General features: G+C 33.6%; 2 protein-coding genes across 3 annotated transcripts; both read right to left on the minus strand.

Moving 5' to 3' along the window:
• Nucleotides 1–235: 235 nt before the first annotated feature.
• Nucleotides 236–4350, minus strand: PAB2 (poly(A) binding protein 2). Its single transcript, XM_022031603.2, has 9 exons — nucleotides 3733–4350; nucleotides 3179–3297; nucleotides 2400–3056; nucleotides 2248–2325; nucleotides 2089–2178; nucleotides 1549–1686; nucleotides 1273–1446; nucleotides 985–1188; nucleotides 236–641 (listed from the first exon to the last, which is right to left on the minus strand). Exons 1-9 carry the CDS (start codon nucleotides 3965–3967, stop codon nucleotides 402–404), a joined length of 1935 nt encoding a protein of 644 aa, XP_021887295.1. The 5' UTR covers nucleotides 3968–4350; the 3' UTR covers nucleotides 236–401.
• A 2778-nt stretch (nucleotides 4351–7128) lies between these two features.
• Nucleotides 7129–16699, minus strand: LOC110806686 (uncharacterized). Of its 2 annotated transcripts, XM_022031605.2 has the most exons (14): nucleotides 16438–16699; nucleotides 15589–15662; nucleotides 14518–14598; nucleotides 12747–12822; nucleotides 11930–11994; nucleotides 10943–11044; nucleotides 9595–9684; nucleotides 9431–9505; nucleotides 9305–9337; nucleotides 9115–9195; nucleotides 8710–8772; nucleotides 8238–8306; nucleotides 7806–7850; nucleotides 7129–7722 (listed from the first exon to the last, which is right to left on the minus strand). In XM_022031605.2, exons 1-14 carry the CDS (start codon nucleotides 16478–16480, stop codon nucleotides 7528–7530), a joined length of 1092 nt encoding a protein of 363 aa, XP_021887297.1. In that variant the 5' UTR covers nucleotides 16481–16699; the 3' UTR covers nucleotides 7129–7527. The 2 variants fall into 2 exon arrangements, with proteins under 2 accessions (XP_021887297.1, XP_021887298.1); XM_022031606.2 differs by lacking the exon at nucleotides 15589–15662.
• Between the last annotated feature and the right edge of the window lie 1246 nt (nucleotides 16700–17945).

The following is a 17945-nucleotide window of genomic DNA, read 5'->3' on the forward strand; positions in this document are numbered from 1 at the left end:
TCGATTAGGTCCATCTTTTCATTCAAATTTTCAATTTGAACATCGCTTTGTAGTTTGTATAGTTAATCGTATAGAATTTAAAAACACTTAGGTTTTTCCTCAGTTTTGAAAATTCACAAGACGGCCTAAAAGAAGAAAGCAAATGCACACACTTGACAGAGAACCAATCAATCACCTTGACTCTTAAAACTTTGAGAATCGAAAGACCATCAAGTTCCAAACCAAAAGGCAAAGATAGCAAGGAACATGGAAGTCACAATCTTCAAAATATCTTCTCGCAGTATACACACCAAAACCAGTACCTACTCAACTAAACAAATTCTTTCGGAAAATATGTCAAAACCACAACTACAGGGGAATCTACTTTTAAGTATCTCAAAAACACATGCTCACATATAAACTCAGAGGTTGTCATTCAACGACAACGAGGCCAGTTGATCAGCCGGATTACCGGCCTGTTGTTGTTGAGCAACACTCCTCAGAACCTCCATAGCCTCGGCCACTTTAGCTTTTAGTGCTTCAGGTGACTCGAGCAAGTGCAAAACTTCAGTCTGATCCATCTCCAGAAGCATCCCGGTAACCTTGGCTGCAGCATCAGGCTCTAGCTGTTCCACTAGTGGGTAAAGATTCTCGCCGAGCATCTACAAAATGCCAAGACCGTACAAATTTAATCACCTAAAATATAATTTTTTTTTAAAAATGCCAAGGGTATAAAGATTTTTGTACAAACTTGTATAGCAGCTGATGCGGATAAAAGAAAATTAAGCAACTTAACTGATGAGAACTGATCACCCCAATACAATGTTAGTTTTTGAAGTAATTTTGTATGTTCAGTTCTCTTTAAGCAATAGAAAAATTGACCATTTGGAACATTTTTTTTCTAATATCACTAAAACCTAACGTCTGGCATTGGAAATCCATGTGCATATCATGTTTTTAAAGACCCAAAAGCCGTTCCCTAATCAAAGCACAGAAGATGCATACCGTCCTCTGTTGCTCTGAGGTTGCATTTGCAAGTGCTGTGGCTAAAGCTCCAATAGGAATTGGCTGAGAAATTGTCGAATCACGCAGTGGCATTCCGCCCATGTCATATGGAACAGAAAGCATGCCTCCGGCAACGCCAGGCATGGGAACATCAGGGAGGCCACGCCCTGGTGGGTACCGGTAGACACGGCCCCTAGGAATCATCTGTCAATCATATGATCCATGAGATTTGAGTTATTAAGATGCCAAAACACAAAGAAACACAAAAATGAATGGGAGAACTCCAACCTGCTGTTGCATCAACGGAACTGCTTGTGGAGTTTGCTGAACAGCCCCTCCCCTTCTGCCACCAGGACGCTGCCCTTGCTGTCCTTGCTGAACCATGGGCACGAAAAAATTTGGCATAGGAGCCCCACCAGGCCTCATACCAGGAACAAGCTGCTGCTGATATCCAAATCCAGGCTGACAGAAGTACAATAATGGGAAAACAATCATTACTTCAGGAAAGAAATATATGAATGTTTGTTTGCTTTCATTTTACAGTCATATAGGAAAAGTAGTTACCTGAGGAGGAATAATAGCAGGGGGTGCCTGACCGTAGAATATCTGTTGTCCAATACCAGGCCCACCTGTGGGGTACATTGGCATTCTAGGAGCAACAGAGGGTGTCATTGCAACAGGCCGCATTTGAGAAAACTGAGCCTGTATAAGCAATAAATATCACGTATATATGTACGCACATGAGGTAAAACAACCGGATGAAGACATATTTTAGAAGAGTCAGTATCAAAACACATCACTGCCAAAGTAAGACAGGAGAAAGTATCTTGAATGTGCATTATGTTTTCATCTCATAAGAGCATCCTTTGAGAAGACAAATAACTTATAACAGGTCTAATAGTGAAATCAAAGCAAAACTTCATCAATATAAAACAGAAAAAGAAGCATCCTTCAATGCATCATGGTATCTGAGATATATTCTGCACCCTATATAAGTTCATTAATAGACTGGAATAGAATCATATTAACAATGATAACTGCAAGAGAAGTGCATGATAAACCAGTGTAGCAGTCAACATGCTGCAAGAAGCAGTAAAAAAATACCTGCAACCTGGCTCTTCTATCTTCCTTCCGCTGTGCAATTGCCACATATAGAGGTTTGCTGACAACCATTTTTCCATTCATTTCCAACAGCTATGATGAGAAAAGAAATATGAGCTTAGGATATAATCTTTGCTACTGCATGAAAACAAGTAAACTTACAGCTCTAGATGCTTCTTCAGGAGTTGAAAATGCAACAAAGCCTGATCCTTTACTGATTCCATTAGGGTCTCGCATGACCTGTTGTATTTAAGATGGAGCTGTAACCAATAGATTATCATGGTGTTCTGAAATAAGAGAAAAGAAGCACAAACCTTGCACGATGTTATGGTTCCAAACTGAGAAAAAAGCTCCTTAAGTTTATCATCACCAATGCTATCATCCAAATTCTTAACATACAAGTTTGATCCCTGAAATTTGTCTGCTGCCTCCCTCATACTCTGCTCAAATCGAAGCTTTAGTTCAACTTCCCTTTCAGATTTCTTTTGGGCTTTCCCTACATACCACTCCTTATCATCAAATTTCTTCCCATTAAGGGCTTCAACAGCTCTAGCAGCATCATCTGCATTCTCAAAGTTCACAAAGCCAAAGCATTTTGATTTCCCATCCCCTTCCTTCATCACTACAGCACTGGTTATCGTTCCGAATTCACTAAAGACGTTCTTCAGGTCATCATCGGTTGTAGACTCTGAGAGATTCTTTACATAGACATTGTTAAATTTTGTCTTGCTAGTAACAGAGTCTCTTTCTTGTTTGCGCAGAAAGGGTCCTACATAAACTTGCTTATCATTCAATAGCATTCCATTCAATTTCTCTATAGCCTTTTGCGCAGATTCCTCATTGTCGTACTGTACAAATCCATAGCCCTTTGATTGGCCTGAGGAATCTGTAGCTACCTTGCAGGAGAGAATGTTTCCGAATGCAGAAAATGTATCATGCAATGCCTTGTGGTCAATCAATTTATCCAAATTCTGCACAAGTTCAAATGATTTGCAAAGTGAATAAAGAAATAAAACATCTGATTCTAGCAGAAAGAAAAGGCTGGCAATAACAAAGGACTATACACAAGAAGATGATCATCAGATATGAATACCTTTATAAATATATTCCCGGAACCACTTTTGCGAAGACTAGGGTCACGGTGGGAATACATAATCCTAATTGGCTTTCCATTAAGAGGAGTGAAATTCAATACATCCAGTGCCCTTGCAGCTGCCAACAGTTGCAATAAAAGATGTCAAAAAACAAGACTTTTAGAGAAAGAATTAACAGAGAACACAAGTTAGAAGATGCAAATAGAAAATAAAGCTTTTCTAAGGGAGAGGAAAATTCATCAGAAAAAGTCAGCTGTAAAACGCTTCGTTATTTATTGAATCCTTTTCATACCACGGTTAAAGGCAACTGAGCCTCTGCTTTGAACCCTAATTACTACCAAATAATTTCCATCAATAACCCATATTCCACATTGTACAATTCCAAAACATCCAAGCACAATATAAACCCTAAATCTTAATAACAAATAAATTTATGAAGTACTGAGCACATGAAATTAGCTGTTCGAGTTAATCAAGAAAATATATTAATTAATTATTATATCAATCAAACTTGATATAAGAAGAGCAGCAACCGGAGTCAAGAGCAATTTACCATCTTGTGGGTTGCTGTAGTTAACATAGCCGTAACCGAGCGATCTCCGGGTCGTCAAGTCCCTGCAGACCCGAACAGAAACGACTTGACCCACCTGATTAAACGCATCGTACAGCTGCGAATCCGTCACGTTCACGTCCAGATCGCCGACGTAAAGCGACGTCGTCACGAACTGGTTCCCCACCGCAGCTCCGTTCGCATTCTGGCCTGGCACCTGAATCTGAACTTGCGCCATTTCCTCAGAGAAGCAAACCCTTTCTCTCTTTCCTAGAATAAATATTTTTCTATTTTTGGGATTTCTCTTCTCTTCCCTCTCCTCTTCTTATTCGATACACAATAAATACGAAACCAAGATAGAAAACCAGAGCAGAGCTACAAAGCCTAGCTAGAAAATGACAGCAAAAAACAGGGATAATAAAGGATAAATATCTCGTCTTTAGAGGTTTTTTCCTTTTGTTTTTGGGTTTTAGTGGAGGAGAGGGAAGGGATAGGAAACGAACGGGATTGTTGCCGGCGGTGAGCGCTGCGGCGGCGCGTGATAGACTGACACTGGGGTCGAGTAATTTCCAGGGACGAAGAGCAGATAAACTGCAACGAAAGAGAAGGGTTAAGTACGAAACAGAGGCGATATATATATCGCAGAATGGGAATACCTTCGGTGTAAACCCTAAGATGGTGTGAGGACGAAATCCAGCCGTTGGATTTAGTTGAGGTGGGGTCTGATGTGGGACCCACCGGAGGAGAAATGTGAACGGTGCTGTTGCGGGTGAAGTTAAAATGTCAGTTGCGATGAGGTTTAAGGCTGTGTGGGAGTTGGCCAGCCCACGCGTCAGTCTCATCGCGTGACGCGCGTGACACCTACTGTAAAGTGTGCGTAAAAATGTACTGTTTGAGTTGTAAATTTGACTGTTACTTTACCCGCTAAAATCGGTTTGAAGAATTTGACTCGGAATAAATTGAAATTTACTTAACCATTTTTTTTTTTTTTTTTTTTTTGTAAATCCAAAAGACTTCTCTATTATATGATTAAAATTAAAATTATTATTCACATTTTTATCACTTAATTTTAACTTAACAATTAAGTAATTAATAGATAAAAAAGATTAACTTCGCAATTAAGTTTCAAGCTTTTTTTTCTTTAAAAAAATAATAAATTTTAACGTTTAAAAAGATGAAACGGAAAATGATTACGTTATTTACATATAACCGTCACGACTAGTAACGTTAACAATCACGTGAAGTTGTTTTAAATTTTTTTCTGTGTGCTCGTGGAAATTCGAGTAATTTGTTTTCATCGAATTTATGTTCGTAGCCTGTTTTAGAACATAATTAATGTTTTTAGTTAATTATAAAAATAAATAAATATAAATAATAAAAAGTAAAAAAAAAATAGAAAATATTTAATTTTTCTTTCTCAAATTAACTTAACAAGTGTCTAAAAATTTATAAATAATAATCACGAGTTAAAAAAATAAGCTCTAAAAATATATAGTTTTTATTTAACATACGAACAATATTTGAAAAGGAATGAGCATAAACTCGTTATCCTCAATAGCAATATCAACAAAAAATCAATAGAGTTTAGTTTTCGATTATTTGAGTTTTAATTTAAAATAAAGATTTAAGTTTCGATTCTTAATTATAACAAGTTTAACATATATTATAAGGTAAAATCAATACATCAATTTTCAGTCAGATCAATCTTTATATGTTTAAAAAAAATTTAATTTTGTTACAATCGTTAATAAAAGCTAATATTATTAACTTAGAACATAAGTTTATTAATATATGATTTTTTTTTATTGGTATAAGTATTAGTTGAATGTTATGAGATATTTAACATAATATTTAAAAAAATGTGGATGTGAATTGGTCTAAACAGATCCATAAATTAAAAGAAAAACATCGTTACGATGATAACTAAAAAGAATGACGACTATGGGATTCCATATGGCTCCTTAGCCAACTCCTCCTTAACCGGGATGTCCAAATGGGAAATTACTGTAGTGGTGACTTAACTTATCTTCTTCTTCTTCCTCCTTAATTAGTTGAATCAACTCCACCACTGTCATTATTGTCCGATTCAAACCTTCCAATTGACGAGGAACTAGTCAAAGAGTTATGTCAATTTATATTTATATTTTAATATTAAATAGAATATGACGTGATATTTAACTAACATTTGAACCAACATAAAAATTTCATGTGTCAAATGAATTTGTTACGTGGAACTCTAAGTAACTGATGTTAATTTTTATTAACGGTGTAGAATAAATCAAATTTTTTTAAAAAATATATAAATCAATTTGATTAAAAATAATTATAAGAATTAATTTGAACAAAAATAGAGAATACGTTAAAAAAGCACTAATTTAACCTATATTACAATGTACTTTAAAAAAATGTTAAAAAGAATCTTAAAAATATATTAAATTATTAATTTAATCAATATGAAGATAAATTGATATCATTAAATCATATGTCTTTTCAAAAAATTAATTTTAACTATTAAAAAATAATTTAATTTATATATTATTTTTTTTTATAAAATTTATAACTAAATACAAGATTTAAGTAAAAAATACGAAAAATTATATTAGATAAATTCGAAAACGAATTAAAATCATCTAGTTGACTTCTAATCCACACCTAATTTTTTTTAAATAAAATTTAAATAATCTGAAATCGAATTATTTATTTTATAACGAACTCGTATTATCATTTAAATTAAAAAAAATAAAATTTAAGGAACATATACTTTAAATCACGCGTACTGAAATCCATTCAATTAAAATAAAATTATTATATTATTATCGGAATAATTTTAATCGCAAGAGAATGTATCATATTCATCATTTGTAACCACTCGTGTGCTAAATTTCACTCGGTGGTTAATACATTCTCAAATCAAATTTTACACAAGAGGTAACTTCTGCTAAAGCAATTTAGTAAAAGCTTTTGTTCTATTGAATAAGAATAGAGATTGGAATCAATGTAATTTACTCCTTTCAAACATGATTACAAGAGTTTTTGCTGGCACTAAACATTTGATTTAAAACTATAACTATCGCGGACTATGAATTTTACGAGGAGATTTGACTTTTACCTGATGCAAAAAGATAGTTACATAAAGCGAATATGAATCTCCCCGTGGAGAGGGACTAAAAGTGGCACAAGAAAAATGAACATGGCTGGAATTGGATTCGAGTTTTGGTTACCGAATGTTGACCGAAAGTAAATTTCGACTCGGAATCAAAAGTCTGAAACTCCTGGGTCAAGTCGAAAATTCCACTGGTGGGAATCTAGGAATGAAATTTTCTTGAAAATTTTGGGAGAATTATATACCAAGAAGATGGAAAAACATTTAAACTAATTGAAATTAATCTCACAAAAATGTAAAGCAATACTTGGTATTATTGTTCATCATATAAAAGAATCATATAAAATTAAGCATATGTTTATAATAAATTGATTGCTTTTGCAATGTTTACTTAATTTAAATTAAATGCGAGCATTGACATTTAAGAAGAACAAAATAAGAACCTATAAGTAAATTCTGTAATGACAGCCATTTCTTTCTTCTAAACATACCCTAACCTCTTTCTAACATATGCAGCATTTCTACAAAAATTCGGTACCCACTCTGTATTCTACTAAAGAAAATTTGGACATTCTCGGCATTCTGAAGGAGAAACTTAGGCGGTAGCCGCTGACCACGCCCTGCTTCCAAACAGGGTTGGATTCCGGCTACAATAAAGAAAAATCTTAATGGTTTTCTGATGCACAAAAAGGAGGCTATCCCTGTCTAGCTGAAGTTAAATGCGGCGGCAAAGCATTCAATGCGCTTCGCGTTCTCATTATACGTGCAGCACTAAAACCAGAAAATCTCATCCCAAAGAGACAAGAACTTGAGGACTCGGTGACTGTCTCTTTCGGAGTATGGTTCCCATCGGAAACCTCATGAATGTTCGGCAACTCACCACCCACATCCTGAAATCAAATCACTAAGCATTGAGATTCAAAAGATGCATGATAAATGAACATGAATTATATATGTATAGATCACATTTAACCTTTAGTCCTGATGCTGACAGAACATGTTGAAGGGGTCGCTTAACCTGCGGGGACCAACTTGTTAGGGAAGAGATACATGAACATTTTCTGATTCTTTTGATATATAGCTAGCATAATATGACTAAGAAGCAGTTTAGTTATTTCCGCCACTCATCCAGGAGGATCAAGACTCCATAACAGAGGGAGTGCTCAGCATGAGCAGCCAAGTGAGGAAGCCGCGGAGGGCATTTTCAACTTAAAGAAATTATCAGATTTACTAAAACCAAATATGCTTTCTACCATATTCCCCATCCATGCAGAAGATCAATAATCTTTTTTACTCGTGAATGGATTGAAGTGAAAAAGAAGCCATGCAGAATAAAGAACCCCAACTCCTTGCTCTTCAACCATTCAAAAACTTAGCAGTATGGTGGGATTGCAAGTCAACAAACCTTTTGAGATCCATTTGAAGCAGATGATAATTCTGGTTCTCGTGGAGAAACAGGAGCCAAAGACACAGTCTGGTGATTAAAAAAAATATCAATAAGAACAGGGAACATGATCATATCAAGAACACAAGCAGTTTTGTTAGCAAAATTAATTAGTTTAGCCAAAAATTTGACCAAATCAAAGATCAGATAAGGAAAGATAAGAGGATGCCTTCTTTAATACAAAGAATATAGATTTCCATTTCTGTAGAAAGTCAAAGTTCTCAGTCAGCCAATCGACAAGGAACTGCCCAGTCCATATTTGGTTAGCAGCAGATAAATTTAGCCTAAGATCTAAATTGAAATACTTCGTATTTAGGATAAACAAAGAAGGTCAATAGTGTCATTTGTCATTTCTAGACAATGATTTGAAATTGGTTAAAATATCAATTTTTTTAACTTCGTAGACCGTTGAGGAATAGGAGGTGTGATTTACCCTCGATGATGGCGTCACTGGCGCTGATTCAAGAGCTGGCCTAGATGAACTTGATAGAGAAGCCTACAGGTTTCAGCCGAAGTTAGAAAGTAAGAAATAAACATTCATCAAATAAGCTGAAAAGAAAACTTGAGAATTTGAGGATGTAAAACCAAGCATAAACAGAGACTCATGGCAAAATTACTAAAAGATAAAAAAAAAAAAAGATGTAATGAATTTTTTGATTCCAAGTAACATGACTAGGCGATGGATGGACTAAAAAGCTATAGGAAAGTGTTAAGTAATTGACAAATAACAGCAGATAATTTATAAACATGCAAGTCCAATATGGAGACATTTACACTGAAAAGAAGAAACATGTATGTTATATAGATAAATTCTTCAAGCATATACGTTGGTACATGCCTGATTTCGCTCTGCAGTTCTACTTTGTTCCAGATTCTGGGCAAAATCACACAACCTCTTTACTCCTTGTGTCGTCAAATCCTAAACAGGCCAAAGAATTACCACAAACCAGTACAGACAAACCATTCATTAACAAAATGTGAGCATCATTCATAACAATGTGGAGCAATGCTATTCTATAAAAACCTACCTGCTTCCCTTCAATTCGACTAATTTTACTTTCCTGTAAAAATTATAAGTAAATCAGAGTTGGCCCTATTCATGTCAAGAAGGCAGGCATATGAATGTGCTATAGATATAAAAACGAATTACTCACCAGAGTTTCAACTACATGACGAACAGACCTGACATCCTCCCCAATTCTTGCTGCACCTTCTCGTAGTTCAGAAACCTGAACGGGTTGATAGAGTCTTTTCAGTGAATAAACTTGAAAAGCTAATCAAATGACTAATTTTACAAACCAATATATTCACTACCTACCTCTCTCCCCGTTTCTCTAGTGATACCCTCAATTTCATCCAAACCAGTATCTGTTCTGTCAATTCTTGATGACAGTTGCCGCCTTGTAGCCTGGAAAATTTAGAAGAACTTCATAGAGACAAATTTTGGAATAAAGAGGGCAATCATCGGATATAAATGGCACTGAGTCAATTTAAATTTTAAAGTGAATTCGCTGGAAAAAAATTTCCACAAACTAAAGTATACCTGCAGTATATTTCTACAAAGGTTACAACAAGCATGTTTTGAACAAAGAACTCAATTTTTCATATGATGTAGAAGTACTGATTTTCTCCACAAAATGTTTGTATTTTCCGATGCTTGCAAAGGAATCGACATGGTGAAATAGAACAGAGAACATGAAAAAGATAAAAGATAAAAGTAAAAAAGAATATCAATACACAATCACAGGATTGGCAAGATATCAATCATGAGAACAGTTCTGTAAGTAGGAAGTAGCAAACAAATAGAAATACTAATGCAATAGGAAATAATAAACCTATACCAGAAATGACTTAGGAGAGTACTCTTAGCCCTAGAAGAGCATGCTTTCGCAACATTCCAAGATGGTCTCGTATCCGGGATTTTATTTACAACATTAGAAACATTAGTCTATTAATTTTTATGTTTATAATTTAAGATGTAACCTTATTACAGAAAAACAGAAAAAGAAAAAAGAATGTCTCTTATTACATTGCAACCTGAAAAACCATTTAGAACATGAAATTTTCATTGTTGTACATGTACTCCATAAAAATGTGAATATAATTTGATATGAAATTAAAACCAGTTTGATATATGAAAAACCACAGGTCTGAATTTCACAAAGCAAAGTGCAAGGAATAATAATTCTGCCATTAGAACTCAAAGCTCATACCAAAAAGAAAACCTCTTTTGTTATCACCATATAGAGGAGATAATGTAGCACTTCATAAATCTTAGACGTGACAAAGGCAAAATTTGTTGTTTACAATAAGGTATCAAATTCGTTACTACCACGAATAAATTTTGTTTCTCTTTGATTTGACAATTATACACACTATAATTGTCCTTTTCTTTGAGAGAAAACACTATATTCATCAACAATAGAATAGAAGCTAAACATTTCACTGACCAAGCAAAATCCTCCATTAATACCTTGGAAAGCAAGAGAATCATTTTAGTCAGATAATAAGTAAAAGAAACAAAAAGATACTGGATTAGCATCTAAAACAGAACAAAAAATACGATGAGATGACTCTGTTTCTATACAAAATATTATCATTTGCATTGAGAATGCGAGCTACAACTATTAGAGGGCATTAAGGATAACGGTAAATCAAGAACTTGCCGAAATTGATGAGTAAACACTCTCCAACTGTTTAGCTATGGAATCACATGCATCAGCCAAACTACGCCTCGTTGCAAACATGAAATCAGGAAGTTTCCACCCCTGTGACATTCAAGGAAAATGCAAATTATTGTCAGCCGATGGAGACTAACATAGAGGGGAAGAGAAGAGATTGGTTAGGAATAGGCTCTTATATATAGTCACGAGACTTATTGGGGAGAGGGAGAAGAGAAACAGAGAGGACTAGCCAACAAGAGGAATGACAAGTTCTCCGCCAAAAAGAAGTAAGATGACAACATGAAATTTCTTTAAATTATATTTTCATAAAACAACAAAAACAAGTATTACAGTTTAGATGGTCTAATGGGTAAGAGTAAGGGCCTAACTCTTTTTTCTTTTAAAAGAACGGTAAGCTATAAACTCTTATAACCATGTTTGGATAGAATTAGTAAATGAAATGAAAGGAAATAAAGGGAAAGAAAAAGAAGTGTGTAATCTTTTGTTTGCATATAAAACATGGAAAAGGAAAGGAATCAAGAAAATTGCTGCAATCCTTTGTCTGGTTAAGGTTTGGAAAAAAGAAAGGAAATCATAGATAATGATAAATACTTTAGTTACACCCTTTACTAAAAAAATAGTATGTTAGGTACTTTGAGGATAAAACAGATGATAAGTTCTCGAAAATTTTTATTTCCTCTCCTACCTTTTCTCCCTCTACTTTAGATGAAAGTAAAAAATAAATTGTTAAAACGAAAGAGAGAGATATTCACCATCTTTCCCTGTCCCACCTTTTTTTAAGCAAAGAAAAAAGAGATGGCTCATTTCCCATTCATTTTTTCTCACCCCTCTCAATCCGAACATGAGTCAAAAGAATTATGACTTTAAACATTAAAAATCCAAAAAACATGCATATTCTCATCATATTTCCACCGAGGAATGTCCTTTATTTCATAATTTCTTCAATTGTACACTATCCAAGATCATTACCTTCCACCATACATAGCCATATCCAACCACCACCAAAACAATAACTACGCCATATTTTCTACCACCTGCAATAAGGATATTCCATGACCAATTCCAAAGTCATGAAAATGATATGTCAGAAGACAATTTTTGAAAAAAGAATATAGAACTAAGATTCCTGCTGTCTAGAAAGGAAATCACGTCAATTTTTTCTGGAAAAAGGAATTATTCACAGATAGCAGGATACCACTGACGTACAAGATTCTGGTACACACTCATTCAAAACTGTAATTGCCATTAACTAAGAATCTGAAACTAGTGGTTCTAACCATATAAAATTCAGTTCATGTTATGAGAAACAAAGACTGTGATCCAAGAGAAACCCAATTATAAGAAGTCAGTGAAAGACAGTGATCCAATAAAACCTAACCATCCAGAAGTCAGTTCATGTTATGAGAAAAGAAGACAGTGATCCAAGATATTTTTTACGTCATCTAGTAACTGCATAGGCAGAACATGGACATGCATATTCAGGGGAAAAATAATCATTAGCCATAACTTAGGAACCAAAGAACTTAATCAATATTCATCTCATCACCTGCCATGTTTCAGAAATCTTATTGTGAGAAAACTCTACATACCAATAATGACCATGCAAGACTGTAAGAACATCAGCAGTAACTATATAAAATGATTTCAACTCCATTCTTATCAGTGTTTGCAAGTTAAAGGCGAAAAAATAATAGAAAATGTAAATTCATATCAATTAGCATATCTGTGGTGTACAAAAGATCATAGATTACAGTTATTTCCTTTAACACATAAAAGTTAAAGAAACCTGTTCCATGGGTAGTAACAATTGTAACTGGCCTGTTTAATGCCAACAATTGTAGCTCCTGCCTTAGACTGTTAACCTAAAAGAGAAAAAAAAGTGAAATTTAGATCAGCATTTTCAAATTCTAATATAAGTTTGCAGCATAACAAGTAATAATGGTCATTTTTCCAAAAATGAAAAGCATATTCAAAGACTTAAAAGAAATTAATTTGCAAGATAACACTTAACAATCATTTACAATTGCATCACAAAAAAAAAACAATCATCTGCAGCTTGGGAAAACGAACTAAAGATGAGAACAATCATAGATCGTTCATGAGACAAATTATCAAGACTAACTGTCTCTGCATTTCTTTGTGGAGATTACCATCTGTTTTGCAGTTTCCATCCAAGAAAGAGATTCTTTTAAGGTTTTAACACTGAAATACATTTTTTTCTCAATCATTAGTAGCAACTCAGTAGGACATTGAAATCATAGCTGTATGAAACTGTGAAACTAACATATTCTCTAGATTTGACAAGATTCCTTGTTCTAGTTCTAGCATGACCATTTGGACAGAATCAAGAGTCAGCAACCAAACAAGTAGATTTCTTAGAATTACAACTTTCAACCTCTTAATCTGTCGTCATTTCTCATTTTAGACCATTTGCCACTGTGATTCTCTTTTTAAATAACTTTGCCACTGTAATTCTCAAATAAACTCTTTAAAAAAATTCTGCCGAAAAACATTTTTTTTAAAACCTTGAGTTTATAGATTGATATAAATTAAAAGCCTTAATCAATCTGTTGTTATGTAAGGAAATACTGTTAGCTGTCATCATCAAGTTATGTAGGATGGCACAAGGAAACATGTGCCACCTCATTGATTCCAGATTCAAAAGTCATCAAAGCATCTTCCACCAAAATCTGCCAGATCAAAATGGTAAAGTGTTAGTTTCTTTCTCTTCAAATCTCTCTCTAGTGAACAGTCGCAGATGGAGTTTGAGAGAAAATATAGCAGGGAGAAAAGGAGTCAAAAGGTGGTTCACTGCCTAAATCACCATCAGAGACCCTCTGCAAGTTTGCTCAGATGAAGAGGTTGTTTTGTTTTATATCTTAAATCTCAGGGTTTAATTATTCAAATCAAATATGAAGGCTTAAGTTGTAAACGTGTATAAAGCTCAAGGTTTTTCTAATATAACTTTCCAAAAATCTATTTGAAGTCCAATAGTAGCCAAATTTAAAAAAATAAATCTCTTGCAACGATCCGTTCCATGACACAAATTGCAAAGCTATGAAAACTCAAATGACATGCTAACGTAATGTCATTTTAGAATTCCACATCAATAAGATCTTTTTATCAAAGTTTCCTTTTCAATGTAGCCGCATAAACCTGTATATTTTTTCTCAAATGCCAAATCTAGCACATAAAGGAGCTTTGAAAAACCTAAAGCCTCTAATCAGCTACATTTTGACATGAAGAAAGCACAGTTTTTTGTAGAAATCCTCAAAATGTTCATTGCTAACTTTATATGTTTGTCAACCAACCCATCAGAATTATGCGAATCAAAGATATGTACATTTAAAACGACACAATTTCATGTAGAAACACAACCAAAAAAAAAAGGTTAAAGATATGCCTAAACACATTTCATCATTTTGAAGGCATATTCCAACCTAGACAAAATATGTTAGCAAAGCTGTTTTAACAGCTAAGAGAATGTCATCCATCCTGTCCCAAAGAGCTAGTAATAACATACTAGTATCAGTCAACGTATGAAGAGCAATTCACACCTGAGCCATCAAAGAGTCATTGGCTAGAGGCTTGCGGACTGATGAAGTAGAATCATCCTGTCCAAGTTGCCTAAAAGCAATCTGTAATGAGTGATAAAACATTATGACAAAATATAGACAACATTGTAGAGTCAGGCCATTAAGGTAATCTGCCAATGCATCACTGAAATAAAATACACGAATATGAAAGAAATTCTTGTAGAATTGGAAGATGTAGAGCAAAAGCAGAAAGAAAAAGAAAACTAGACAAAGCATCAATCCATCAAATTTCCAATTTTATACTCTTCAGCAAACTTCATGAGCCCACTGACTCTCCTCCCATTTGCTCCATAAGTTTACTTATCAGTTTGCAGTTATGACCTATGGGGGAGTACAAGTCCATAAAAAGTTTTTGGATCTCATACCAAACATCCACTCAAGTAACAAAATTCCTTCCATCCCATACAGAAAATACTACAAGCAAAAAAAGTTTCCTAATCTCCCAATATTACTGAAAATAAGCTTGTTAACTATAAGGTAAGGATGTCTGGAAACATGAGACATCCACCAATACTTTATGGAATCTTTCTAATACTGTTACATCTTTTAAAAGGGAGAAAAAAATAATAACTGCAATGTCTAAGCTAGAACTACTTCAATAATTAAAAAAAAATGGGGACCTTCTGGTGACCAAGGCCACATTACTGCATCTGTGGAGTAAAAACCAGACACAAGGTTCTTCTATAAATCTTACAGAATAATCGAATATGTAAGTCAAAATTACATAAATAAAGAAGACCTCCACAAGATCCTAAATACAAGGTATCAAACAAAAGAAAGAAATGCACATATTTGTCATAAAATGCAAACTTCCGAAAAATCTAAGGTTTCATTTTCCCAAGAAAAAATGAAGGAAATATATTCTTCGATTGTGTACATGGTGGATAGCATATGATGGACTCGAGACAGAGAGGGGAGGGGAGAGAGAGAACAATTCTGTTACTCTTATCAAATGGAAACACATAACTAAATTCAAACTTCAGGGAGTTTGAAACTCCTGAAACTATACTGAATTCTTACTCATGGAATTACCTTAAACACCCCTGAGAAAAAATCAGAAACATTAAAAATGCCCCCTTCTTTCACAATAACAGATCCAACAATACCTAAAAGACATAAGATAACAAGTTGGATCAGCAAAATCATCTTTTCATATCAAAATACCCCAGTAGAAAGGAAGCTTGATTCCAAAAAAATAAATAAATCTGAAACAATAAATGCTGTAAAAGACATGTAAAAGTAACAATAAAAAATACATATATACCGACATAACCATATTTTTTTAGCTGTAGAATGTAGGCAACATTGACCCTTCATTCCCTGGTTATCCCTCTACTAGATTACTTCTAGTTTTATATCTATCAGTCTATGATATCCATATTTGTAAGCAGACAACTAAATTACCTATAGTCTTGAAACATGCAATAGCTCTCATGCTGCAGATTATAAATTAGCTTTTTGCAAAACCTATACTTTTTCTCCTCTTTCATTTAGGATTTCATCTAGATAACTAGTACACTCCCTCTGTCTTCTCCCATTATTACCTCTTTAGAGCATTCTCGGACACTTCTATAGCCTCCCCCTTACGTGTACTTTAGCACTAGTATTCCAGTATAAAAAGAAAACTGAATTAACATGAACCTTAACTATCAACACCTCAGTAACCACAAAAATGCTGAAGCAACTAACGTATTAACGAGAAAGAAAAAGAATGATCGAACCATATAATCACCGTCTAATGCTTATTCAACTTGGTCAGAAAACTCTTATTCCACCAATATCATAATTAAACTCGCACAAATAACGCAAATGTAAAAATCCAGTTCTGAAGTATGTATAAATTTCATGAAAATCCGAGAAAGTGATAGGAATTAAGCGGACCTGCACCGACGAGGATGGTTAACTTTCCGAGGGGAAGAGCCATGGAGAGTGACGTGCCAGTATATAAACAAAACTGTAGAAACTAGTCTGCGGAACTACGTCGTCACATGGAAGAGTTGATGAATATATGAAGAACCATCGAGAAGGACGTGAAGGGAGATTGGTGAAGAAGATGGATGTAGGTTTCTCGCTCCGCCTGGACTGCTGAGAATCAGAAACGCATCAAACCTCCTCGCGGCTTTTGTTTTGCTACGTCTCTCTTTAGTTTAGTTTTGGTTCCTTCCGATACAATACTGTGTCGTTTTACCATGAACTGAGCTCTTCGAGCATGTGCTGACATGTGCCAGATTCTACCGGACCGGACCGCACGGAAATAAAATTTAACTGGGCTACACGGCCTGGTCTATCGTGGGCTCGGCAGAAAGACCTTAGTTTATAATTGCATTCATAAATATGTATTATATATATATATATATATCAAATTTGATACACGTATATCATCCATTTAACAAACAAGGTGGTAAAATAGTTAATATTTTAACGTTCCATTATATATGATTTGTTACTTTATAAATATATTATTAGTTAGATATTATTAATTTATAATATTTTATTTAATTAATATATAATTTAAGTTATAAATCTTTTAGTATAACTATAATGATCAATTCAAATTTCATCACTTAAGTAACTATTATCATATAATAAATAAGATTTATTAAAAATAGTTTATGATGGATTTTATCGAACTCTAATCGATATATTATCATGAAGAACAAACTCACATTTCAACAAAAATATCTAATATATATTATGTTAAGTTCGAACTAATTATATTAAGTAGGTTCAATTACAATGTATTATTCATAAAGCTGATAATACAAAGTTTGATTTATATATTTAATTTTATTTCAATTTGATTAGGTAGTTATTTCTTAATTTTTTAAAAAATAAATAAATAAATTGACTTAGGAGATTAAACAAAGTGAAAATTTTATGTGAAGGACAATTCCCTATGTATCACTTAATTTATGTGAAATAACAAATAAGTCAAATGAGTTTTTAAAATTTATGTATCGATTTAAATTTACTTTTTTATTATAAACTAATAATTAATTTTACATATGATAACTATATTTATCAATTAAGTTTGATTATTAAATAAACATTACATTATTATATTTTCAATCCTTGTTATTATTTAATAATTAATATGTAAAAGTTCAAAATTTTAAGGAAATTAATATATATAGTGATGGCAGAAGCAATTAAGAAGTTATGATTTACATTCTTTACATAATAAATCGGGATGCTCGATAGGGTTATGGGAATATCCATTTACAAAAGTTTTATAACATAATAAATAAATAAATAAATAATAATTAAAAATCTTATAGGGTTAACTTCTGCTTGATAACTCTGATTGGATATGAGAGATAACGTTTATTCACAAATTTTTTACTATTCAGGATCTGGATCTTAGTCTTTATGATATGAAATTGTTAAAT

Source organism: Carica papaya, chromosome 6, assembly GCF_054855325.1.
Source record: "Carica papaya isolate Zhongbai chromosome 6, ASM5485532v1, whole genome shotgun sequence".
NCBI classification, from domain to species: Eukaryota; Viridiplantae; Streptophyta; class Magnoliopsida; order Brassicales; family Caricaceae; genus Carica; species Carica papaya.